The sequence below is a fragment of the Erythrolamprus reginae genome, chromosome 1 (assembly GCF_031021105.1).
Source record: "Erythrolamprus reginae isolate rEryReg1 chromosome 1, rEryReg1.hap1, whole genome shotgun sequence".
Lineage (NCBI taxonomy): Eukaryota > Metazoa > Chordata > Lepidosauria > Squamata > Dipsadidae > Erythrolamprus > Erythrolamprus reginae.
The window spans coordinates 322284272-322310972 of NC_091950.1; the positions used below are offsets into that span (position 1 = coordinate 322284272).

Genomic DNA, 26701 nt, shown 5'->3' on the forward strand with positions numbered 1-26701 from the left:
GGGATCGACTGAAGGAGTATTACAAGTCATCATAGTAGCACCTGGGCTGGGTGTGGTTCTTATACTGAGGGCTGGGTGTGGTTTCCTTAATGAGGGCAAAAGGGATAAAAGGGAACAGTGGCCCAAGGCAAACTGTGGCTGTTTATCTGTGTTATTTTGTGGTTCTTGCTCTGAAGTTTCTGTTCCGTGCCGTTGGAGTTTTCAACCCAGCTTTTTCAGACAAGTGGGAGGTGAAAACTCTGGGACTTGCTGTTTGCTTCAAAGATTCAAAAGGACTCCTGAAACGTCTTAGCTCATTCCAGGTTGTCTTTGTTTGTTTTTTTTCCTGTGTTTTTGTATGCAGCTAAAGTAAGCCTTGCACTCTCATTATTTTTGGACACTAAGAACTGTTTTGAGTAACCCTTTTTTGTTTATTTAATACAAGCTTGCTGATTAGCAGAGCACGTGTGTGTTTGATTTCTTTTCCTTGGACTATTACGCATTGCCTGAGCCAGTCAGACAGAACAACCTCCACCGCGCACAGGGGTGGGCAGCAGGCAGGATGGGGGAAACACAGTTCCACCGGTGGAAATGAAGCTGTGTGCCCAGCTCCAGCTGACTATTCCCCCTCTCATCTTCTTCCTCCTCCTCGGAAAGCAGCAGGGAGACCAGCACCGGCAGGAGTTGAAGGGGGCCCATTTCCTCCGCTCTCTTTTATCAACAGCTGATTGGCCCCCATTTGCCTAGCTACGCAGCCTGAGGCAGGGGGCGACCTAGGAAGGAGAGCGCGGGAAACGCGAAGCAAATTGTCACCCCAGAGAGCGACACTGTAAGGTTGTAAGTCGAGGAATGATGATCATTCAAGCCACTCCCACCTGGTCACATGGCTGGCAAGCCACCCATACCCAGTCACATGACCATCAAGCCACACCCACAAAATAAGCCACACCCACAGTGTGGCAGTAAAAATTTTGGCTGCCCATTACTGACTGCACATGTGCGTGTTTCTTCCACCAGGTCTCTGCCATGCATGTATGGAGGGTGAGGAGCTTGTGGGAGGCACAAACATATGTGCCTAGGGGTACATGCATGGGCAGGGCATGTGCAGGGGGCATACATGCATGCAGGCATGTGGGGATGTATGCAGGGTATGTGCACATATGTGGGGAGGGCACATGTATGGGGACACGCACATTGCATTTTGGGGGGTCGGGCATGCACACGCTTTGGGCACTCGGTCTGGAAAAGTTTAGCCATCACTGGTCTATTATAAAACATAGATATAAGGGGATTTTTAAAATGGAGTCTTCTTGATATCCACTGGGTGCTTTGTCATGCTGGCTCGGGAATTCTGGGAGCTGAAATCCACACTACTTAAAAGTGTCAAGAAATTGAGAATCATTATTGTAGACAATTGCTAAATGGCAGAAAAAAACCTTAACTCTTCGCTGCCATTTAGTGTTTGTATGGATTCTTGTACATTTACTGTAGCTTCATCCATTCTCTCTTGGAAAAGGAAACGAGGCAGTTAAGGATGGGGAAAGGGGGTAGGTTTTTTTTAAAAAAATTATAAAGTAAAAATATTATAATCTTTTTGGTAAAAACAACATTTACCTTCCTGTGATCTATTTCATGAAAAGGCAAGCCTACTCTAAGGCAATATTTTCCAAAAGAATCCACAATATGCAGTCAAAGTTCCAACTGTAGACATAGACAAAAAATATCGTTTCCTGATGAAAGAGGAGGAAGCAAAAATTGAGACTTTTTTTTTCTGTACAAATACTGCTTGCTGAATCTCTTTCCTTTCCTCAAAATCCATGTCATTACACTAGCATGCCAGAATACAACATGAGATAATTTTCTTTTAACATATGGTCATCTACATCCAGATATACCCAGGACAATGTTCTCACTATTTTGAAAGTTAGTAGTGAAAACAAAGGTAGAGATGAAGGAAATGAATCACTCCCCTCGTGCAATACTGTACTGCACTGTATTATTTTGAAGTGTTGGAGTTAAGTTTTAAAATCTTTTAGCTAAAGAAGTTCATAGACAGGTATAGATTTAACTCTTATGCATAGGGACGCTACCATTGGGTGAAAAGGACAATTCCTGCTAATCTCAAATACAACTCCCTCCTGCTAAATCATATAGGGCAGTGTTTCCCAACCTTGGCAACTTGAAGATATCTGGACTTCAACTCCCAGAATTCCTCAACCAGCATTTGCTGGCTGGGGAATTCTGGGAGTTGAAGTCCAAATACTGTATCTTCAAGTTGCTAAGGTTGGGAAACACTGATATAGGGGATAAATTATTTTAGCAAATGATGCATATTTAAACATCAGCTAGAAGTATTTTAAAATATTTTTTCTATTTTTATTACTATTTTATGAACCTAGACCATGACCCAGTTTACGCCTCCCTAAAAGCAAACTTGATTGATTTCCCTGAAGGCTATACTCAGCTAAGAATGCAGGTAATTATTATTTGAGTTACATAAATAATCAAATTCACTCAACATTGCGCTGAATGTTTTATGGTTCAGCTGGTCAGCTGCCAATCAGGGAAACTAAACATTACCAGGGAGGAGGAGGAAGAGGAGGAGGTGGTGGAGGAAGAGAAGGAGTAGTAGTAGTAGGAGAGCATTGTGCTGGTGTCAACATACATGGACAAAGGAAGTTTTATCTTTCCACTGTTGAGCAGATCATAGAAACTATTTTCTTGATGTGTTGGTAAGGAAACATTCAGAGACCCAACTAATACTCTAGAAGTCAGGAGTGAGGAGGGTTGGACCTGAACTCTTAAGTCTTCACTCATGTCTTCTGACCAAGAAGAGATTCAATCTGAAAATAAGGAGAAGCTGTCTGATAGTGAGAGTGATCAACTTTCCTGCAGAGGTTGTGAGAGCTCCAACACTTGAGAAGTTCAAGAGGAGATTGGACAGCCATTTGTCTGAAATGTTGTAGGGACTCCTGTTTTACTGGGTGGTTTGGACTAGATGACTTACAAAGTCCCTTCCAACTCCAGTAATCTAATGTAAAGAATAGTTGAAAGAAGGTCAAGGTTTCCACCAGATACGAGTTTGGCTTCCCATATCAGTCCCTCTTAGAACTTGGCTGTGTAATTGACTTTCAGGCAACTTGTTGGTCAGTATTTCACTCCTCAGACCAAAAGTTTGGGTAACCAAGAATCTGGAACAGCAGTTGTAAGAGACAAAGATAAGAGAAGGCACCTGCCCAACTTGGCACTTTTCCTTTGTTTTTCTGTTGACAAAGAAAGCACATAATGAGCCTGGACTGAGGAAGATTAAATATGTGCCATTTCATAAGGATCACATTATACTGGCCAGGACAGGTTGAATTGCCCTCAGCAAAAAGAGGTTATGCAGCTATAACCAATGAAGCTCTCCTGTGAACTCAAGTATGTTGACCAGTATCCTAACTGTCCCCTCTCCCCCACCACATTTCAAGCCATGGCAGAGATGGAACAGTGGTCATAAAGAAAGGGCATTTGATTTGAAAAATGTATGTAGTAATTTAAGTTCTGTATATTTTATATGTGTATATGGAAGAGGCAGAACTTTGGCTTTGCTGTATTGACAACTGTTACTTCTTAAGGAATCCCTTTAGCAGAAACAGGAAAATGTACATATAGATCCCAATAAATTAGACCTCTAGAAATAGTCCTTGCTTAAAGTCACATAGCAACCATTTGAAGTTATGATGGACTCTCCCCAAATGTACTTATGACCCTCATTCTGGAATTGTGATGGTGGCATACCTCATGGGTACATGGCTGCATTTTCAGATGCTTGGCAATCAGCTCATTTTTATGACTGATTGTGGCATTCTGCAGTCATTTAACTGTGATTTATGTTTTTTGCCAGTTTCCAGCTTTTTGTGCCCATTTCTAGATTGCAAAACAAGATGCAAAATAAATTGTTCACGTTAGTACCTTGGCTTACAACTGTCATGACTTAGAATGGAAATTCCAGGCTCGCTATGGTTGTAAATCAAAAACCATCTCCACTGGATAGAGGACATTATGAAATAATGTGCACATGCCCAGGGTTGGGCAGCAAGTGGGACAGCATGGAACGCCATTCCACCGGTGGAAATGGACCTGCTTGCACTATGCACACAAGATTCGGCTTCTGTGCATATGCAGAAGCTAAATCTTGCTGCCCCAGCCAGCAGCAACAGTGCCCCCTGCAAGCCCAGAGAGGGTGGCATACATCTGTCGGATGTGAGGTGCCTCTGCTGCTGTTGGGGCTGGCTGGCGGCTGCGAGGCTAGGTCCTGCGAGGCACAGCGGTGGCTGTCAGTCCCAGCCAGGAGCCACCAGCAGGGAAGAATGCTCTAGGGCGGGCCTGGTGGGTAGGCACAGCTGGCAGCAGCCACCTCTCTGAGCTGCTTCTCGCACTGGCTCAGCCAGGAGAAGTGCCCGCAGCCCTGCCTGCTTGAGCCTCCCCACCGCAGCCAGAGTGGGAGTGGAGTGGCTCGAGCAGGTGGTGCGGCAGGCATGACTCCTGGCCGAGCCAGTACAAGAAGCAGCTCGGAGAGGTGGCTGATGTAGCAGATGACCAGGAGACTTCAGTCTGGATGCAGCGGGATGGCTTGAGCAGGCAGGCGGCAGTTGTGGCAGCTGACCATTGGCCACCTCTCTGAGCTGTCCAGGATACGTGGCTAGCACCTTGCCTCCTCGAGCCGCCCCACTTCCACTCTGGCTGTGGTCAGGTGGCTCGAGCAGGCAGGGTGCCAGCCGTGTCTCCTGGTTGAGCCAGCACAAGAAGCAGCTCGGAGAGATGGTTACTGCCAGCCGTGCCTGCCTGCCAGGCCTGCCTTGCTGGCTCCCGGCTGACTCCTGGCTGGAACTGACAGTTGCCACTGCTGCTATGCATCGCAGGGCCCAGCCCTGCATGTGCAGGAAATTGAAGGGTATGCACACACACTTCCCCCCCACAGAGCATTCCGGTGGGGCCGGGAATGACTGCCCTTTACTGCACGTACCCCTGCACCACATTTTGGGCTTGGAAGGCCTTCTGCACCAACCTAGAAGCCAAAATATTGACACTTTGGCCCCATTGGACATTATCACTTAGGGATGTATTCACTTTTGTTGCCTGCTGTTTAGACATTAATGACGGTGTGTTGTGTTATTTTGAGTGGACAGCAGATTTACACTGTTATACAAGCTGTATACCTGCTACTTTACATTGTAGTGTCATTTCTTTAGTGTTGTCACATGAAAAGGTATACTTAAATAGTTATAAAATGTGAGTGGGTATACGTTCCATAATTTATGTATAGAACGTGTATATATACTTTAGATTCATGCTGAAAAAATATGCAAAACCTGGTTAAATAAAGCCATAATAATTAATATAACCCAACCCTCAGACCCTCATCTTAAAGCTTTGGCTTTAAAGTTCTATTACATAGCTGCACACAGGTTTCAAAAGCTTGTAATACTTGTCAGAGACCTCTAGAGGAAAGTTTACATATCACATAGTGGAGACAGCCAGCTGTAGTGCGTAGAAAGAAAAACACCACGGAAATTCAATCTGCTACTTCCTCTTAAGGCACAAGAATGATGGGTACTACCGCAAAAGCCCAAGAAGTCAAAAATTACAATGATCCAGCATATCAGCAATCTTAAGAGGCAAATATTAGTTACCTACTAATTTCACCCCCCACCCAATTTGTCTTGTTGGTTGTCAGCAAAATCAGTCCCAGATGCAGCCATTTTGGAATGATTTTATTCCACTTCATATAGGGAACCACAGAGATGACTTTGGAGAAATCATGTAGAATATAGTTATAAAAATAGAAGCTCAAGAATGGAAGATTATTTATTTATTTATTTGTTTGTTTGTCAGGCATGTACAAGATAGCAGGTATAAAATATGAACGTGGACGTGAACGAAGGAAATGAATAATAATAATAATAATAATAATAATAATAATAATAATAAATCACATACTCAGCTGCTGCAAAAAGATCGCACAGACTGACTACAAGCATAGACATGATGCTGTGGCACAGATGATCCACTGGAACTTGTGCCGGAACTATCATTTCCCAGTGGCAAAGAACTGGTGGGATCATAAGCCCGAAAAAGTGGTCGAGAATGAGCAAGCAAAACTACTGTGGGACTTCTGACTTCAGACTGACCGAATTCTGAACCATAACACACCAGACATCCTGATTGTGGAGAAAAAGAAAGTATGGATCATCGACATCACAATCCCAGGGGACAGCAGAATTGAGGAGAAGCAGCTAGAGAAATTAGTGAAATACGAAGATCTAAAAATTGAGCTGCAATGACTCTGGCATAAGCCAGTGAAAGTGGTCCCAGTGGTACTTGGCAAGCTGGGCGCAGTACCAAAGGATCTCAGAGGACATTTGAAAACCATCGGAATTAACAAAATCTCCATCTGTCAATTGCAAAAGGCTGCTTTACTGGGATTGGCAAACATAATTTGCTTGGGAAGCGCCTGACTGGTGATGAAATATGAAATCCAGCATAGTGATTTCGTTTGCTGTGTTGTATTGACATCATCATCATCATCATCATCATCATCATCATCATCATCATAGATTTGTATGCCGCCCCTTTCCGAGGACTCTGAGGAAATAAATGGAGACAATAGGACAGGGATGGTAGTTATGCTGTTGTGCTTATGCACACCCCCTTTACAGAGCTCTTAGGAATGTGGTGAGCTCCAGTATAGATAGTGTAAGGTTGAAGCTGTGAGGGTTTGTCCGTCCGTGTCCTTCTGCCCTATTATCCTTTTTATCACTTCTTAATACTTTGTTATGTTAATACAAACTATAACTCTATACTTGTTTGACAAATATGTATTAAATAAATAAAATAAATAAATATAACAATGGAGTCATGTAGGGCATTCCAGGGGATGACCACTTTGTTGCTTAAGTTGTATTTTCTGCAATCGAGTTTGGAATTTGAATATTTGGTTGTTTTTTATTTTATTTTTATTTTTTAGAAGAGAGTTTATTCACATTACTGTACAAGGGGAAGGGGGCTGTGGGGGGAGAGAAGTGAGGGGAAGGGCTCAGAAGTTGGGCTGATGCTTCTTCACTTCGACCATCAGGTGGTGGATGTTGATCAGCTCTGAGCAGACTGGCAGTGACTTGAGTGGGGGCAGGGCCAGGACCTTGTGGAAGCAGTGGTAGTACTGGATCAGATGCGTCAGCGCCCCCTGCATGATGTTGGTCCTGTTCTTGTCCTGGCTGAGAGTCTCCACTGAGGCCTTCCAGGTTGTGGCAAAGCCATGCACCAGCTGCATCACCCGAGCTTCTTCCCCTCGGAGGTGCTCCAGCTGGCCCCACTCGGCAAACCCCTCCACCTCCTTCATGAAGGCCATCATGCCCCCGAACCCCGGTGCCAGAAGCTCCTCAATGAACTCTTGTATCCGGCCATTGAGCAGCTGCTGGAACCTCTCCACCTCTTTGCTCTCCTCCACCGCTCGCTCCATCAGGACACCAAGCATCATGTCGCAGTTGTTGATGAGGAAAAATATTGATTGCTTTTTAATAGATTGCTATATTTTGTTGCTTACAATCACTTACCTGGAAGTTATGGTTGTGTATTATTTTATAAATGTTTATCTATAGTCTATATTAGCTAAAGTATTGATGCGTGAAGGAAGGCTGTAATTATTGTTCTTCTTTTCATATCAGACCCATACTTGAAGCTAGTCACATCAATTTGGCATATTTATTTATTTATTTATTTATTTATTAGATTTGTATGCCGCCCCTTTCCGGAGACTTGGAGTGGCCCACAACACAAAACAATACAAATCCAATGATTAAAACAATTTAAAACCCTTAATATAAAAAACAATCATACATCTCATATAAACCATACATAAAATGGAAAACGGTCCAGGGGAATCAATTTCTCCAAGCCCGACGACAGAGGTGGGTTTTAAGGAGTTTGCGAAAGGCAAGGAAGGTGGGGGCAATTCTAATCTCTGGGGGGAGTCGATTCCAGAGGGTCAGGGCTACCACAGAGAAGGCTCTTCCCCTGGGTCCTGCCAGATGACATGGGACAGAAAATTATGTACAGATAGTCCTTGAGGTACAACCACAATTGAACCCAAAATTTAAGTTGCTAATTTTACAACTTTTCTTACCCCAGTTGTTATGAATTTGTTAAATTAGTAAAATGATTGTTAAATGAATTTGGATTTCCCATTGATTTTGCTTGTCATAAGGTCTCAAAAGCTGATCATATGACCTAGATCACTACAAGCATATAAATATAAATCACTTACCAAGAATCTGAATGTTGATCATGTGACAATGGAGATGCTAAATGAACTTTGTAAGTTGAGGACTACCTGTAAGCATGGCTTCCATTTCCCGAGTCTTAAAATAATTACATAATTTGCTACCTTGTTGTGGGATCCAAAATTGGAATAATCTCATTCTGTCTAGTGATGGAATTAACCTTGTTGTCATGTCCCTGTTGGAGTCTGACTCTGTGCCAGAAGATGAGCTGGAACAAGAAGTAACAGCGAGTGAGAAGGCAGCTCCATTGGCCTTGGAGGAAACTGGGGAAGGACAGAGTCAATCTAGGCCAGGCTGTTCGGAATTAGCAAGGTCTGCAGGCAGGAAGGAACAGAGCTCAACCAAGGAGCATGAACCACACCCTTCTGATGCATGGGCTTGGAGAGTGCAAAGGAGGCAGGATCAACTCAGATGGAGGAGGCAACTCATGAGGAGAGTGCCCTGCCCAGCTTAATCAGGCACACCTGGGAAATGAGACTTAAAGAGATGCTGTGGGGAGGGGCATTTTTTGGTAGCAAATGCTGAGTTCCTGGAGTGTTGTGTCCTGATGTTTGAACTTGCCAAGAATCCTTGCATTCCTGTGTAGTGTTCTGGACTGATTATCTGGATCTTTTCCTCTCTGAAGTCCTTTATTCTTGTTTTGCTAGATAAATTTGGGGTTTATTGCTGTGCAGCCTTGGTGTAGAGAGTGCTGGGCTGGACTAGAGGCTGTTTGAGGTTTGTTTGGGGGAGATTTGGAGCACTAAAAGAAAGGGTGGGTATATATTTTATTTTATTTTATTTGTTTTATATTTTATTTTATTTTATTGTGTTGTTTTGTTTTGCTTTATTATTTTATTCTTTTGACTTATTTGCTGCCCTACTCCCAGAGGACTCTGGGTGGCACACAACCAAAAGGGTTCTGCTTTTCTTTGCTGTCAGTTCTCTCCTTGGTGCACCACATGGGCCTATGTGCATTGTGCACTGCAGGTCCACTTTGCATGTGCAAGCATGGTCGTGCAGTGCTAAAAAAAGAATTAACTTCTGGGCATGCGCAGAAGCAAAAAACAGCTTCTGCAGATGCACAAAAGCAAAAAGGAAGATGGCGGTATCTATGGCATCACTGAGAGAGCCAGTTCGGGGGCATGGCAGGCTTGGGTTGCTTCCAGTTCCAGCAATCGAGGCCGTCAAGTTACTACTAGTTCCATAGAACCAGTCCGAAACAGGAGGATCTGACCTCTGACTAAAAGGGCTGGTTTGAACTGCCAGCTGTTTGTGTTATCTCTGTGCCATTCCATGGGTTTACACTTGTTCTGAAATAAACTCTGATGAAGCCAACCCATTTTATGTATGAAGACCAGGCAAGTGTAGGCCTGCAGTATTAAGTCTTTCAATCTGTGCTAAACCGCTTGAAATTCTTTTACTACCAAATTGGAGCATATTCCTCTAACTTCATCTTGCCACATTGTAGAGAAGCCCAACCAACTGAAGACTTTGTCATATCCACCTATTGTAAATCATTCTAATTGTTTCTTGGGATAACCATTTATCATCCAAGACTTAGCATCTGTAATGGAAGCGGAATGGATGGTTGCCAGAAACAAAGTGCTTTTATTGTTCTTGACTAGAGGATTTCCACACAGCTCTTATTCATGGAACTGGATATGTTCCTTGAGAATTGTTTGACATATTGTAAAGAAACAGCCAAAGATATATGGCCATCTATTTTCCTTATTCTCCTGTTACATGATGTGTAACATTATTAAATTATTGTTAAAGATACTCTCTTTCATGAGACACACATTTCTGGATATAAGCTATCTAATCTGTTTGCATTTCTTACATATGTGTTTAGAAACAAAAATCCAATCCTTTTTTAAATGTTAGTATTTCTTATATATGTGTTTATTAATAAAAATTCAATGCTTTTGCTTTGTTCATCAAGGTTTGCCTTCTCATCAGTCCATATAATTGACACTACAATGAAACTCTAATATCTCTAGTTGGTTGAAGCTCTGTTGATGTGTCAGGGGCAGGAGAAAATAGTGGTCCCCATGCTAAGGAACACGTTTTGCCCACCCTTTTTCATGCTTAGACATCTTTTCCATCATTTTTAAGAGTGAGATTATTTTTCTACTTTAATTAGCTTCAGCTGGTCCAGCATGCAACAGCATAAGCAGCAATGGACATGCCTCCAGATGTCAGTGTAATACCTCTGCTTTGTGAGTTGCACTGGTTGCCAGTGTGCTTCCAGATGCGGTTGAAGATACTGATTGTTATTTGTAAAGATCTACATGGCTTTACGGACCTGATTACTCGAGGGACTGTCAGGATAATTAGATCTTGCAGGGCTGGTGTATTCCTTTGATTAAACAATGTCACCTCTCTCCAGATCGCAGGAGGGTACTTTTTCTGCAGCAGCCCTTGTCTTCTGGAATGAGTTTCCCTTTAAGATGTGAATGTCCCCAGTTCTGTTGTTGTATAAAAGAGCTGGGAAGGCCTTTGGTGAAGGAGGGTGAGAAACCTCATTTCATCATGCTCATTATCTTTTTTTTCTTTACTTTTTATGTTTTATTGTAATTTCTTTTGTTGTTGTGAAGGTTGTGTAACATGTAGATTTATTATTACTTTATTATTACATCTTTGCATTTTTCCCCCTGTAGTTTTTTAGCTGTCGTGAATGCTTATTAAAGTAGAAAAAGATGTATGTGTACAAATAAATCAAATAAGGCAATAAAACAATAGCAATACATAATGCTATTGTACAAAAATATGCTACTCTTCAAATGCCAGAATATTACTTAATACATTTTACCACATTTAAGATCAATTCATATTAAATATTTGGGAAAACAGAACCGAAAACCTATGCACGTGGACAAAACTAATAATTACAATAATATTTAATTAAAATTATAAACAGATAAATATAATATCAGAGCTGCATTTGCAGAAGCTAGCCAGCCCAAGCAACAAACCAGCCCAACCAGCTAACCAACCCAACCAGCCAGCCACAGGCCAGTAAATATGGAGTTTAGTTGAAGTCTTCAATGAAACACAGCAGCAGTAGGAAGTCTTAGAAAAATTTATTTACTTCTTATTTACACTACTACTGTATACTATCTATACTATACCTCCATCACACTAGTATCTCACTAGTATCTCCTTACAACTATCTCAGTTACAATAACTCACAGGAACCAACTGATCAATACAGCAATACAGCAGCTTCAGAGCACACGTCTCACGACAGCAGCAGAGCACAGCTAACAGAAAACAGAGAACAGAGAGCCCTTGCATAGTTAAATACTATTTACATAATTACTAGGTTGCTGCATGCTCAATTGCCTCAGAATGACTCAGCATTCTCAACATAGGCCTTCCTTCTGCATTAAGATATTACCTCAGGATTTTTAATTCCTGACAGATCAAAGGTAATATCATCTTCCTTTTACTTTGCTGTAGGAGAGAATAATTCCCTACAGAGGATCTAATTGGTAAAGTTCCAGCAGAAAGAATGCCTTCTTGGCCTTGCAATATGGAGACTTCCAGACTCCATCCAATATGGCTACTGGAAAAGCTCTTTCTGTAGTCTCAAACAGGTCTGTTACACAGGTAGAGCCTATAGAACCATAATGAAGAACCTATGGCACATGTCCCACAGGTGGCACATGGACCCATACCTGATGGCACGTGAAGCATTGCCCTACGTCAGCTCCAGCATGCATGTGTGTGTTGGCCAACTGATTTTCAACCTTCCAGAGAGTGGGGCGAGGCCATTTTCACCCTTCCCAGGCTTCAAGAAAGCACCCTGAAGCCTGGGGAGGGTGAAAAATGGCCCAATGGACCTACCAGAAGTCTGGAGGCTTCAGTGAGTCTTGCACACATGCATGGGGGAGCAGCAGGGTGGGGGTGGTGCACTCATGCATGCGGGGAGGGCATTGCATTATGGATGTTGGCAAGTGCGCATGCGCTATCGGGCGTTTGCCTATCCTTTTGGCAACTGAGCAAAAAAAGGTTTGCCATCAGTACTGTAGAAGGATCTTTTCAGCAATTTGTAGGATATTGCTAGACATGTAGTAATATATATAAAGAAAAGGATAGAAGAAAATATATAAAAATAGAGAAGATATATGAAAGGAAGAAAATATATATGATATATGAGATAAAGGAGGGACAATTGGACAGGGGACGAAAGGCACACTTGTGCATTTATGTACGCCCCTTACTGACCTTTTAGGAACCTGGAGAGGTCAATCGTGGATAGTCTAAGGGAGAAATGTTGGGGGTTAGGGGTTGACACTATTGAGTCCGGTAATGAGTTCCACGCTTCGACAACTCGATTGCTAAAATCATATTTTTTACAGTCAAGTTTGGAGCGGTTAATATTAAGTTTGAATCTGTTGCGTGCTCTTGTGTTGTTGCGGTTGAAGCTGAAGTAGTCACTGACAGGACATTGCAGCATATGATCTTGTGGGCAATACTTAAATCGTGTTTTAGGTGTTGTAGTTCTAAGCTTTCTAGATTGTTAGTCTATTTTCGTAGGGTATTCTGTTTCGAGTGGAGGAGTGAAAGGCTCTTCTGGTGAAGTATCTTTGGACGTTTTCAAGGGTGTTGATGTCCGAGATGTGGTATGGGTTCCAGACAGATGAGCTGTATTCAAGGATGGGTCTGGCAAAAGTTTTGTAGGCTCTTGTTAGTAGTGTGAGATTGCCGGAGCAGAAGCTATGTAGGATCAGGTGAACAACTCTAGAAGCCTTTTTGGTGATATTGTTGCAGTGGGCTTATGACCAATTAGTCTGATATGAGAGCGAGTCTTGGATTAAAATTCTTCAGAGTTTTTAAATCTTCATTTCTCTGCACTATACCTGGAAACAAATGGATATCCAGAGTAATCCTTACAGGACTGATATTATATAATTACAGCTTGCAGCCGTCAGATTCTTGCAGATATAAAACATTCCTGGGAGCCTCTGTTCCTAAGCTCTTGTCCAATTAGCTAACCTCACATCTTCACAAGTAATGAAGAGAAATATCATCCTATTTATATTTTAATCATCAAGCTGATTATGGGTCAATCTGATTAATTCCTCTTCAGAGTGTTTCAAGTGGCTACGAACATTGCTGAGAGTCTAGAAAAAAAAGAACCAGAAAAATTATTATAAGTAAATTAGTGGCCTATCCAACTCTAATTTTGTTCATGTGAAAATCACCAGGAAATCCCCATTGAGATTATTGAATATTCACTAGCACCTAGACAATTAAGAGGACTCAGGAGAAAATATAAGCAATTGCCAAACTTCAGTCTTTTTCTGTTCTGGAAGGTTTGTCTCAGGGTAAAGAACTTTGATATCCTCTTAAATTGTTGTTTTAATGATTTCTTGTGCACCTAAATAGACAGCTATTTTCTGTGACTGAGCAATGAAAGAGTTGAACTACTTGTTTATCACACCATTAAAAAAACATAAAGTGCTGCTGTCCTAAACTATATTCTGTTCAAGTTTTATTGGAATGAAGAGACATGTATAAATATTGTAAAGAATGGGCACTATACAATAGTAATTATTTATAACTGGATGTGTGCAATGTCACTGTCTATTCTCACTTCCAACTGTTTTGATGTATTACAACATTTCTACTTCCAACTAAACTTGTAGCACATTTATAAGAATGACTGTGCAATGCTTTGTATTTTATTTTTTAAAAAATGCTTCAGAGTGGATGAATCCAATTTTTTTTACAAATTTGACTTCTTAACATAACTGCGTCTTTCTCTAGGATCCTTTAGGAAAAGACATAGCTGCTTAAGAAATTTCATCCTCATGGCTTATTTGTGACCCCGCAAACTCCAGAAGACCTTTTCATAACTGAAAAGAAAGCAACGTGTAATAATAATAATAATAATAATAATAATAATAATAATAATAATTATTATTATTATTATTTATTGGATTTATATGCCGCCCCTCTCCGTAGACTCGGGGCGGCTAACAACAATGATTAAAACAGCATGTGACAATCCAATAATAAAACAGCTAAAAACCCTTATTTATAAAAACCAAAACACACAAACATACCATGCATAACTTGTAATGGCCTAGGGGGAAGGAATATCTCAACTCCCCCATGCCTGGTGGTATTAATGAGTCTTGAGTAGTTTACGAAAGACAGGAAGGGTGGGGACAATTCTAATCTCCGGGGGGAGTTGGTTCCAAAGGGCCGGGGCCATCACAGAGAAGGCTCTTCCCCTGGGGCCTGCCAAACGACATTGTTTAGTCGATGGGACCCGGAGAAGGCCAACTCTGTGGGACCTTATCGGTCGCTGGGATTCGTGCGGTAGCAGGGGGTTCTGGAGGTAATCTGGTCCAATGCCATGTAGGGCTTTAAAGGTCATGACCAACACTTTGAATTGTGACTGGAAACTGATTGGCAGCCAATGCAATCCTATTCCTAAAGCATACTGTGAAATATCTAAGAGTAAAGTTATAGAATATTGTGCCTTTGGGCAAACTAATATACTGTGAATCATTACATTTGATAGTTAGAGGGGAAATTATGATTAGTTAAGTCTTTAAAGCATTTATCTAATTATATATTTGTTTGTTCAATTGTTCATTGATTCCCGGACTCATTCATTCACTTTCTATAGCAACCCATTTCAGCCAAATGACTCTGACTGGCTTATAATTCTTAAATTTTTTTTAAAAAACCCTAAACAAACAAAGAAATTCAGAAAAAAATACTTATATACTATAAATAATATAGTATAGTATAGTAATGAGAGCAATGATGGAGGCAACTCCTTGAATATTAATAGCTCTTTAATTACGAAGCTTAACTGAATAACTACACAACCGCAACTGAGGTAATCCTCGGACAGGTCTCTTTTTATACCTGACAAACATAACTGAACAACCCAATCAAACCCTTCAACGTTCCAGCACTTGATGCAGCCCCTAGTGGCCTTATTATACATTGCGCAAACTACTGGATCAAATTGGATAGGTAGAAACTCTTGCATTGATATCGCGTCAGAAATTGCCTGACAGAAATTAATCGCATTTCACTATGATCTATTAGTCACTGAAAATTAGTCACTTATGAAAGGAGAAAGCATTTATGAGCTTTCTCCTAAAGGCTAGTGGACATGCAGGTTCTCCAATTAGATGCTCTTCAACTGTGGTGGCCTTTAACTTTCATAATTCCTAGTTTGCATTGATAATCACTGTGACTGCCAGAACTGTAAGAACTAAAGTCCAGCACGGCTGGAAATGCCAGGTTGTGAAAGGGCAAACATTGTTTATTTTACTCTAGCGGCTTTGAGGCTGAAGGTAGCGTAGCTTCTGTTGACTTGACAGCCATACTGGAGATTTATGGAGATTCTCATTCATCCAGCTCACACTTTTTCCCAAGGGCGGTTTTTTCAAAAGGCAACTGAACTTTCTGGGTTTTCTTTGAAGGCTTTTCGCAAAATGTCTTCAAAGAAAAACCAGAAAGTTTAGTTGCCTCTTGAAAAAAACACCTTTTGGACAGCCATTGGGACAGCCATGCTGGAGCTTTGCCTAGCATTTGAGCATTTGCAAATTTATTTATTTTTATTTATTTTATTTATTGGATTTGTATGCCGTCCCTCTCCAGAGACTCGGGGCGGCAAATGCATGTAAACAATATCCAGAGTAGCTGGGGCCACATTTTATATTTCTAATTTACTGGGAAGTGGTTAATTATTATTGGATTTTTAAAATGTTTCTATTTTTTGCTCTTATTTTATAAAATAAAGGATAACACAATAACATTAAAAACATACTGTAGCTTTTTTCTTTGTCAACAGAGGGTGGAGAAAGAGAGAGAGAGAGAGAATCTTTCAGACAAGAATGGTGGAAGGTCTTAAGCATAAAACGTATCAGGAAAGACTTAATGAACTCAATCTGTATAATCTGGAGGACAGAAGGAAAAGGGGGGACATGATCGAAACATTTAAATATATTCAAGGGTTAAATAAGGTCCAGGAGGGAAGTGTTTTTAATAGGAAAGTGAAGAGAAGAACAAGGGGACACAATCTGAAGTTAGTTGGGGGAAAGATCAAAAGCAACATGAGAAAATATTATTTTACTGAAAGAGTAGTAGATCCTTGGAACAAACTTCCAGCAGACGTGGTTGGTAAATCCACAGTAACTGAATTTAAACATGTCTGGGATAAACATAGATCCATCCTAAGATAAAATACAGAAAATAGTATAAGGGCAGACTAGATGGACCATGAGGTCTTTTTCTGCCGTCAGACTTCTATGTTTCTATGTTTCTAGACAATTTATTACAAAAAGAAAACAAAAAAACTAGAGGGAATGTTGCATTGAAGATCACAATGTCTTCTCTGTGATGAGGAAGAAAGGTGCATTTCTGTCCTTTGGGATCAGATAGAAAGAGCTGCAGAAATCTGAGAAGTTAATGACAAGCTGGGAGAAGCAATGTGGGTTGTTTGCAGGAAATAAGGTGAGAAGTTGTAAGAGGGCAAAACAGATTGGAAGAAGAGACAGGAGGGGGAAAAAAACCCAGGAAATTCAGAGAAGGAAAGTTCATAGTGAGGACATAAGGATCAGGTAGACAGGATGACCGAGGCCAAAAAAAACAGAAAAAAACAAAAGAAACATGGTTATTGGGTAGAATTAGTAATTAGGAAATTATGGCAGGAAGTGGCACTTTAGGTACTTTAAAGCAGTATGTGACCGTCTGTGGGCTAGAAGGAAAGGCTGAGAGACGTTGAGGGCAAAAGAACTCTGCACCTTTTTGCTGCCCTCTCAGAAAAGCCAAATCAATCTTGTGTGGGTCAAAAACAATGCAAACCAAAGAAAAAGAAACAAACAAACACTCCTAAAGTAATAAGTAACCCCAATGTTCACTCCTTTGTCACTGCACTCTGCTCTTTGATCTTTTCTGATCTGTGACTTGAGATTTCTGCCAAAAAAGAAAAGAAATGGTTACTGAGGCACTGAGGTCCGATTTGTTCCACTTGAGAGATGAAAATACATTCTTGTGTTTACACAACACATTAAAAAGCCAAATAGCTAGTAACAAGGTTCATTTTTACTAGCTCCTTTGTCAGTGCAAAAAGGGGATAGCCGTTTTGGTTTTGGTTTTTTTCCAATTTGATTGGAGTACTTACTGTTTGGCAAACTACTGGTTCCATATTTCAGTCATAATGTGATTCTTAGTAGTGGAATAGTACACAAGAAGTAGCTTGTTATTTGATGCAATAAATCCTTAGCAGTGTTGAAATTCAGTTGAATAGTTATGTATTAAAGAACTTTGCAGAAGGCAAACATTTGTTCCAATGTGAGCCGAGGAAAGTATTCTCCAAAATGGGGGCCAGTTAACCGTATCAAGTGAATCTTTCCTTCCTAAGTTATCCTTCTTTCTCTTTGCCCCTGCTCCCAGAGTCACACTTTGTTCTGAACTTGCACTGAGGGACCCAAGCAGATTTGAAGAGGTGGGTTGAGATGATCTGTAGTGGGGGGCAAAAGGATTTCAAAATCTGTAAGAGCAAATCCATTCACTTTTGCTTAGAAGATCACACTTTAAACAAATATTTCCGCATTTAGATGCAGGAAGATCTGAATGAAACAAGAATGGTAGTATTAGTTTGGGAAAGCTTTTCAGTAAAGAATAACCATACAGTACTATTAAATAGAAGGAAAATTTGATTCTTACTCTGGGAGATAATGTTGTTGATTTCATACTACCTGCAAATCTGGTTGCTTTCCAATTGCTAGAAACAAAGAGCTTTTACACATATTTCTGCTTCACGAAGAAAGCATTTGTGAGCACAATTATCAAACTCTTATGACACCAGAAATGCTGATTTCCTATCTAAGCCTCCCTTCCCAGATTGGTTTCATAGCAGAGGGGATTGGAGATTATAATCAGACACGAGATATTGAATTCCAGATCAAATTTAAGGCTATTTAGAAAAGGTAGCAATGGATTGGTCAGCTCTATAGTAGCATTGAACAATTAAGTCCTGGTGGCACAGTGGTTAGGTTGCAGTATTACCACCTCTGTCACAGCTTGGTGTTTGATCTTGATAGGCTTAAGGTTGACTCAGCCTTCCATTCTTCTGAGGTCAATGAAATGAGGATCCAGATTGTTGGGGGCAATACGCTGACAGAGAATGCCGTAAATAGATTGGGTTCCTACCAGTTTGGACTGTTTCTATGGAAACATTAGTAACTAGGCGGCCTGGGTCGCTGGAACTGACAGTGACCCCGGCATGCCACGCCTCTGAGCCGTTTCTTTCGGTGGCGCAATGGGCAGCGCCATCTTGTGTTTTGCTTCTGTGCATGCATGGAAGCTTTTTTTTTAGTACTGTGCATGCATGCCCATAAAGCACATGTGCAACATGCAACGCATACACACCGGTGCAGTGCATCCCTGAACAAACCAGCAGTAGAAGAATCTGGAACCCACCTCTGTAAAGGCTATAAAGCACCAGGGGTGGGCAGCAGGCAGGACATGGAACACAGCTCCATCGGCAAAAATGAAGATGCGTGCACAGCTCCAACTGATTGGCAGCTGTCACTTCCTGGATTACTGGTCTCGGCTCGGCTCTCCCTTTCCCCCCCTGCTGCTGCTGTTGCATCTGCGCTCTTTGCTTTTTTCCTCTTTCCTCCTTCCTGGCCTCAGATGAACTTCCCTCTCTCCTGCCCAGCTCCCCTCCAGCCTCACGCAGCCACCTCCCACCTGAGGTGCAAGCAGAAGGCGTGGGTGGAAGCGGCGCTGGCAGCATTTATACTTCTGGCGGCACCCATTTGCCTAGCTACCCAGCCTAGCAAACCAGGAAGGAGAGTGCAGGAAACGCGAAGCAAATTGTCACTCCTGCGACTGACACTGGTAAGGTTTTAAGTCGAGGACTTAACAGTTCACTTGAACAATGATGATCATTCAAGCCACTCCCACCTGATCACATGGCCGGCAAGCCAATCTTATCTAATCACATGACCATTAAGCCACACACACAAAATAATCACACCCGCAGTGTGGCAGTAAACATTTTGGCTGCCCATTACTGTAAAGAACTATGGAGCAGTATATACAGTACATCTAAATGATATTGCTATTAAGCAAGATGGGGAAAACTCTATTCTGCCTAATGCTCCTAGTATCACATACAATTAACTATATGGGCTGAACTTACAGTCAGTAGAACAGTGTTCCTAAGAGATTAAGTGACACCAGTGATACACTGAAATTAAATCTCAGGTCTCTAAATCTCCATCTGAGGCTATTTGAAAAATATTTTTACATATTCTAACAAGCAGATGTTACAAGAAGATGTAATATGGTACCAACCTTCGAGTAGGAATGTATTATGATGTTTCTCTTTCCTTTAGGGTCAATTACTGTCAGTGTTGCTGGGACGGAGTGGTCTAGCCCTAAAGTCCCATTCTGCCCCTTCCTGCTTTCTTTTCTTATTTCATAACTGAAATAAACAATGGTCACCTGCCATTATAGTTTTATCAAAATCATGCAGATAGCAAAGGTAGATAATGATCAGGGAAAAAATACCCCTAAAGTTAGCTAGGTAAAGAGATCGTGTTTGTGTGCTCACGTATTGATGTCCCATGTTGGTAGTTGCGGTAACAATGACTTCATTCTTGGAAGAGAGGAAACCTTCTGTTTTTGGAGATATAAAATCTTGTGTTAGTGATGTTGGCCCTGTCCTTTTGTACCTTTTGAAGTAGTTGGTAAGCTTCATGTTAGTAATCTGTACAATAATCTTGAATCCCTGGAAAGAATTACTCCATATTGCAGCTGTGTGTGAGTGTGTGTGTGAGAGAGAGACAAGAATAGTGGTTTGTCCAATAATAACTAAATGAATTCATGCCCTGATTTATATTTTTGAAATGTTTATAAGCTGATTTTCAAGTCCAAGCCTTCACAACACAACATCAGAGAAAGGAATTTATTACACTCACCAGGAAAATATAGTATTATTAGGAGAAAGCTGTTGGAAGGTCACATAAGCCTCACTATATATCTGCATCTGCTTTTTATTTAATTAAAAAAAAGAGAGAATGGCTGAAGTGGATCAGGGCCACACAGGATGTGTAAGGAGAGATTTAATTATTCCCTCTCTAGCTATGAACCTTCCAAATTTAGGTTCTCCCATCTGGCACTTAGAAATTTACTAGTACTTTCTCGTGCATGTGTTTGTATGTGAATTTCAAGGGACTTTCATACGAGAAGGAAAATATTACATGCCACAATTCCCATTTGGTTTAGATAGCAAAATTGACATTTGCATTTACAAACCCTAAAATGGATAGAATAGGTGCTATCTCCCAAGAAGAGACATAGCTGCTTTAAAAGTTGCAGACCAATTCTATGTTGGCTCCCACTGTAGCAATGTTTATAACAAGCCTTTAAAACTTGGCTCTGTCCCCAGACTGAGTTAGAAGGGGTAATAGACCCTGGCGGTGGGGCTGGGGGGATTGTTTTAGTCCTTTAACTGAGTGTTAATTTTCTCTAGACTGTGCTTTGATCATTTATTTTCTGCTTATATTGTGTTTTATTTTACTTTGTAAGCTGCCAGGTGTTGTAGCAAATTGGGCATCTTATCAATCTCAAACCTCATAAATCTCATAAATAACTAAATGTTTGCATTCCTGTATGATGCCCCGTGTGTCTGTGTGTCTCTGTGTATGTTGCATTACTATAATTATTTGCGGATTCTGAATTTGCAAATTTGCCTACTTGCTATAATGCATTTCTAATTGTAACCCCAAAATTAACACATGCAGTACTTCTGTGGTCATTTGTGGAAATGCGCTGAAAAAACCGCGACTTGCCTTGACATTCACATTTCCAGCTGTGGTCGAACAAGTTGCCTTTTGGTTACAGTTCTCCTACAGTAAAGAAATGAGCTATATTTCCCTTGGGATGAACGACCCACAACTTTATAAAACAGAAAGTCTTATATAAAGTTCCTTACCGCAAATAATGAGAATCAACTGTATTTAATAGATTGTGAAACATTGCATGGCCTGACTACATAGAGCCTGCCCTTTTGACCCTGAGCCCTGTAAAACCATTAGTACCTGGAAGGAAAAGCAGTCGCAAAGAGAAGAGGAACCAAATGTAATTCGTTTGGAAAGAAAGTTCAGTTACTTTATGTTGCCACCAAAAGACTTCTTATTTTCACCAGGATACATACATGGGTCTTATGAAAGCCAATAGGGAGTAGTGGTTAAAGAATTTAAGGAGGAAGACCCAGCTTCTAGCTGTCTTTTGGGCCCAGAAGCCAGCTTGATGACCCTGTCTGAAATGGATCACGACCACACAGGATGTGTAAGGAGATAACTAACTATTCTCTCTTTAGCCAGGGGCAGGTTCCTCTTGCCTGCCTACTGGTGTGCCTTGTGCTCATCACAATGTTTCATGTGCATGCATGTCCCCTCATGAGATTTTCCTTCTGTGCAGGTGCAGAGGGATGATTTTCCTTCTGTGCATGTGCAGAGGGATGATTTTCCTTCTGTGCATGTGCAGAGGGATGATTTTCCTTCTGTGCATGTGCAGAGGGATGATTTTCCTTCTGTGCAGGTGCAGAGGGATGATTTTCCTTCTGTGCATGCGCAGAGGGATGATTTTCCTTCTGTGCATGCGCAGAGGGATGATTTTCCTTCTGTGCATGTGCAGAGGGATGATTTTCCTTCTGTGCATGCGCAGAGGGATGATTTTCCTTCTGTGCATGCGCAGAGGGATGATTTTCCTTCTGTGCATGCGCAGAGGGATGATTTTCCTTCTATGCATGCGCAGAGGGATGATTTTCCTTCTGTGCATGTGCAGAGGGATGATTTTCCTTCTGTGCATGTGCAGAGGGATGATTTTACTTCTGTGCATGCTCAGAGAGTAAAAAAAGAAGCAAAAATTAGAGGGAAAAATGGCGCTGCGCATGGACTGGCAAACTATTTACAGGATCAATAAGAGCTCACAGAGTTGGCCTCCTCCCGGTCCCGTCGACTAAGCAATGCAGGTTGACGGGACCATGGGAGAGGGCCTTCTCTGTGGCTGCCCCGGCTCTATGGAACCAACTACCGCCCGATGTCCGCACGACTCCTACCCTGCTGGCCTTTTGTAAGGCCACAAAGACCTGGCTTGGCCGGCAGGCCTGGGGGCCATAAATTTACATCTTTGATGGCCAACTTTATGACTGGTGTGTATGTACATGATTGTGTCTGTCTTTTAATAACTTTTTATGGGGTTTTAGTTTTAGACAATGTTTTAGTTTCAGATAATGTTGGACTTCATTTTATCGGTATTGGGATTGGGTGGCATAGAAGTCGAATAAAATAAATAAATAAGTAAACAAACAAACAAATAAACAAGTCTTCGGAAAGGGGCGGCATATAAATCTAATAAATAATAAAAATAAAAATAATAATAAATAAACATGCAAATTGCACAATTGGTGGTCCACTACTGGACCAGCACACTGGGGTGCACTGGTAGGGACCCATCTCTGTCTCTAGCTATGAACCTTCCAAATATTAATGTCTCCCATCATCTGCACTAGTGCCAGCCAGTCATTCCCTCTAAGCCATAAGTATTGTCAGGCTTTGTGACAGCTGGCTGAGAAACAAAAACCCTTTGCCACAATGTGCATTGATTGCTTCACTGTGTGAACAGCAGAGGGCACAGTGCAAAACAAGAGTACACTGCTATCAAGTCGAGCAAATGCTAGAAAACAACAAATACATAATGAATTCACTATACTTGGTAGTTTGAGTATCAGTGAAAAATAAAATTCAACTGTTAGTACCTTCACCAAACCAGCGTTGTTGATCTCAGTTTTGTTCCCTACCTCTTAGCATAATTGCTTTATATTGTTTCATTCATATTGATTTTATTCATAATGATGTTGTATATTACTGTTCTTCTAAAGACAGCATCTGCAAGATGGAATTCAGACAGAGTCTGGGACTAATCAAATTTTATATCTAACTACTATGATGATAATGTTTTGTTGCATACTTCAAGCTGCTTATTTGTGGTTTCCCTTCCAATGATGAATGGGACTGGAGACAAACTGCCTGGCATGGTTTGATAATTCATCATGGCTAGCAAGCTAGAGGGTCTCTCTATCTATATGTATCTCTGAATGAATGACAGTTTTCTACTGAAAAATTATGACAGTTCATCTTACAATTTTATATGATAGTAGTAGCTGGAAACCTATGTTTCACTATGAAACTGAACTCCTTAGCATGGAGTAGAATGTCTAAACTCCCAGTCCACAGGCTGGATGAGTAATCTACTGGACACACACTTGCAGTTGGAGCAGAGTTCTTTTCAGGTGAGGAGGGGGAGTAGAATGTCTAGCTTCTTAGCATTAGAGTGTGTTAATAATAATATAAGAAATAACTAATGATCTGATGGTCATTTCAAAAAATCCTTTCTTGCCAAGCACCTAGAAGCCAAGAGGAACATACATGCCAAGTTTCTAGTTTGTAGGCTTAACGGTGCTGCAGATTTCATGATGATGTGTGAGTGGCATTCAGCTTTTATATATGTATAGATTTTAGTGGAAGAGTGTAGAAATAACTTCACCACAATACAAATTCTATTGCTGCAAGCTTTATCCTGTTTTGTAGCATGGTAGTCCAGAACTGAAGTCTAACTCCCTATTGATAGATGTCCACAGGCAGGATAGAATAGGAGGCAAGTGAGAAAATGTATTGTGTTGTTGCAATGCAAACTCAACTCCTCAGTTATTTGTAGGCAACATCGCAACACAAGTATGAAAGGGCAAAGCTTGCAACATCATGTTACAAAACACATTTCATCATCTTGGCATTGGTCCCTTAGAGACCGACATTTGTGTGAGTTTTTATCGTTTTAGTGAAATAGAAGCAATTATGATTCTGTTTTCCTTTGGCGGAAATGAAACAAAATTTAAGAAGCCTATTCTTTTCACTAGAGAGTTATAATCCTACAGCTTTCTAGTCTTTCAATTTTTTTTAGATATTTAGATATTAATGGATAGACATGGCAATCTTCACTTACTTATTGGAACTAATGTATTCTTGTTTAAAAGGGAACAAAAATCAATAGCATGATTCAGTGTATTCTGAATCCTGTATCATATCAAAATGTCAAATGTAAAGCTTTTTGCTCCGTAGAATACTTAAACATGTTTTCCCCCAGCATAAATGTAAGTTAAAATCGGGATAGTTCCCTTCCTTTTCCTTCTCTTCTCCCAGCTGGTAGATATACTGCAATGTATAATAAAGGTACGTGTAATTTTATTTTCACATTTACTGAATTCATATTCTAGCCCTACCTTACCTTACCCAGCCTTACCTAGAACATTGTAGTATATAATACACACACACACACAAGTAGAATCTCAATAATTTGTTTTTTAGGGCCTATCAAAATGCTGGGAATAGGATCCACTTCATTCTCATTCTATATATTAGTATTTGTTTAGCAACACCCTTGTGATTCTGCCCCCCCTAAAAGAATTTAAAGCAAATTCTTTTAAAACATCTGTAGCTTTGTCCTAAAATAGTTCTCTCACCTCTGAAATTATAAAGTTTAGCTAAGTAATCACATAAGTTGTTTTCAGGTTTGTTAAGGTGAAAAAAAATATGCTATTTAGTGTGCAGTTATTTGTTGATTTTTTTTTTTAAAAAAAGCCACATTATGCGAGAGATAATGAGAAAGTACACAGAAAGGTTTATGACTGGGTACATTACTTAACAGTGTTCCTTTCTTGTAAAAGCAATTAGGAGTTTTGTGACATGTTAAAAAAAACAAACTACAGATTGACTATTGCCTTTTCCATGCATCTGATTAAGTGGACTATGATGGCAATTTGTGCAATTGTGTTATAAGTCTTTAGGGTTTCACAAGATTTCTCGTTTGGTAGAAAGATGACTATCCTCTTTCTTTGATGATAACTTTCTTTATCTGCCTAATTAAAATAGTGGTGAACTTAAAATTCTAAAGCTGAACTGAGTTAAATTCTCTAACTGTGATTATTTTTCTTAAACATATAGGAGACGTCTTTATTTGAACTTTGTTTTAACAGACATTCTAGTTAGTTCACACTTAAATGAGTGATTACTTATGGGATTGCCGCCTGCAATTGGTTAGTTTCCACAGAGTTGGCCTTCTCCAGGTCCCGTCAACTAGACAATGTCGCTTGGGACCTAGGAGAAGAGCCTTCTCTGTGGGGGCCCCAGCCTTCTAGAATCAGCTTACCCCAGAGATTCGTACTGCCCCCTCTCCTCGCCTTTTGTAAGAGTCTAAAGACTCACCTATGCCGCCAAGCTTGGGGTCATTAGATTCTTCCCCCTGGCCGATAAATGTATAGTGGGTTTGTTGATTGCAGGCATATGCTTGTATTTTAATTGGGTTTTTTTTAGTTTTTAGATATAACTTCTAATTTTAATTTATTTAATTTTGATGTATATTGCCTTTTTATATGTTGTAAGTCACCCCGAGTCTTCGGAGAGGGGCGGCATATAAATCCAAATAATGAATGAATGAATGAATGAATGTATGAATGAATGAATGAATGAATGAATGAATGAATAAGTTAGTTAGTTAGTTAGTTAGTTAGTTAGTTAGTTCTATAAATAAAAGAATTTTAAACAGAGAATTTATTTATTTATAAAACTGAAGTGAGAACTAAGAATTGTTGGATATTTTAAAAGGCAAATTGTACTGATATGATAGTTTAGAGGTTCCTCTATTTTTTGCTATCCTTTAAAATCAGGATTTTTGCAGTTAGATCCGAAGTCCTAGTTTAGTTGAGCACATCAACAGAGAAAAGGAGCTAGAAGAATTGTTCTAATGCTGCTTCCAGTCAGTCTCACCTTCCTAGGCCATCATCATTCAAAATACCTGTTGTTTCCTTTCACCTATTGTTTCCAGGATATTTATAATAACACATCTGTTCCTGAAGATCCACACTGCTTGGACTGATTCCTAAACTTCCATTTTTCATGAGGTTCTTGTGGGTAATCTTTTGAAAACACACCACTTGAGGACTGAATACTCTTACTGTCACAACCACCATGGAAATATAAGCAACATAATCCAACCCATCTTTTGAAGCTCATAAAACGTAACCACATTACTCAAGAGAATGCTTTTGGAAAGAACAATTTTTTAACAAGGAAGGATATGCTTGAAAAGACTTGTAGAGAAGAACAAGTTGCTCAGTAAACCTTTTTTGGCAGCCATTCTGCCTCAACCAGGTTATTTTTCTCAGCTGTCCCACTACTTCATATTTTATATCTCAATTGCTATTAATAAATGCACCATTGGTAGCAAAGGAATAAGTGGATAGGGAAACTCTCTTTGGCTCAGTAGATTATTGCATGTATCAAGAGAGGTACATATTTAGACAGTTCTGA

General features: G+C 40.5%; 1 protein-coding gene across 5 annotated transcripts in view; it reads left to right on the plus strand.

Moving 5' to 3' along the window:
* Positions 1–26701, plus strand: part of ESR1 (estrogen receptor 1) — a 258921-nt gene that overhangs the window by 88017 nt on the left and 144203 nt on the right. The window contains exon 1 of one of the 5 annotated variants that reach the window (XM_070733729.1): positions 2385–2455. The exons of the other annotated variants lie outside the window; for them this stretch is intronic. Coding sequence (XP_070589830.1) covers positions 2450–2455 — 6 coding nt within the window. The 5' untranslated portion in view covers positions 2385–2449. Of the gene's footprint in view, positions 1–2384; positions 2456–26701 lie in introns of those variants that run through there. 5 annotated transcript variants of the gene reach the window in all.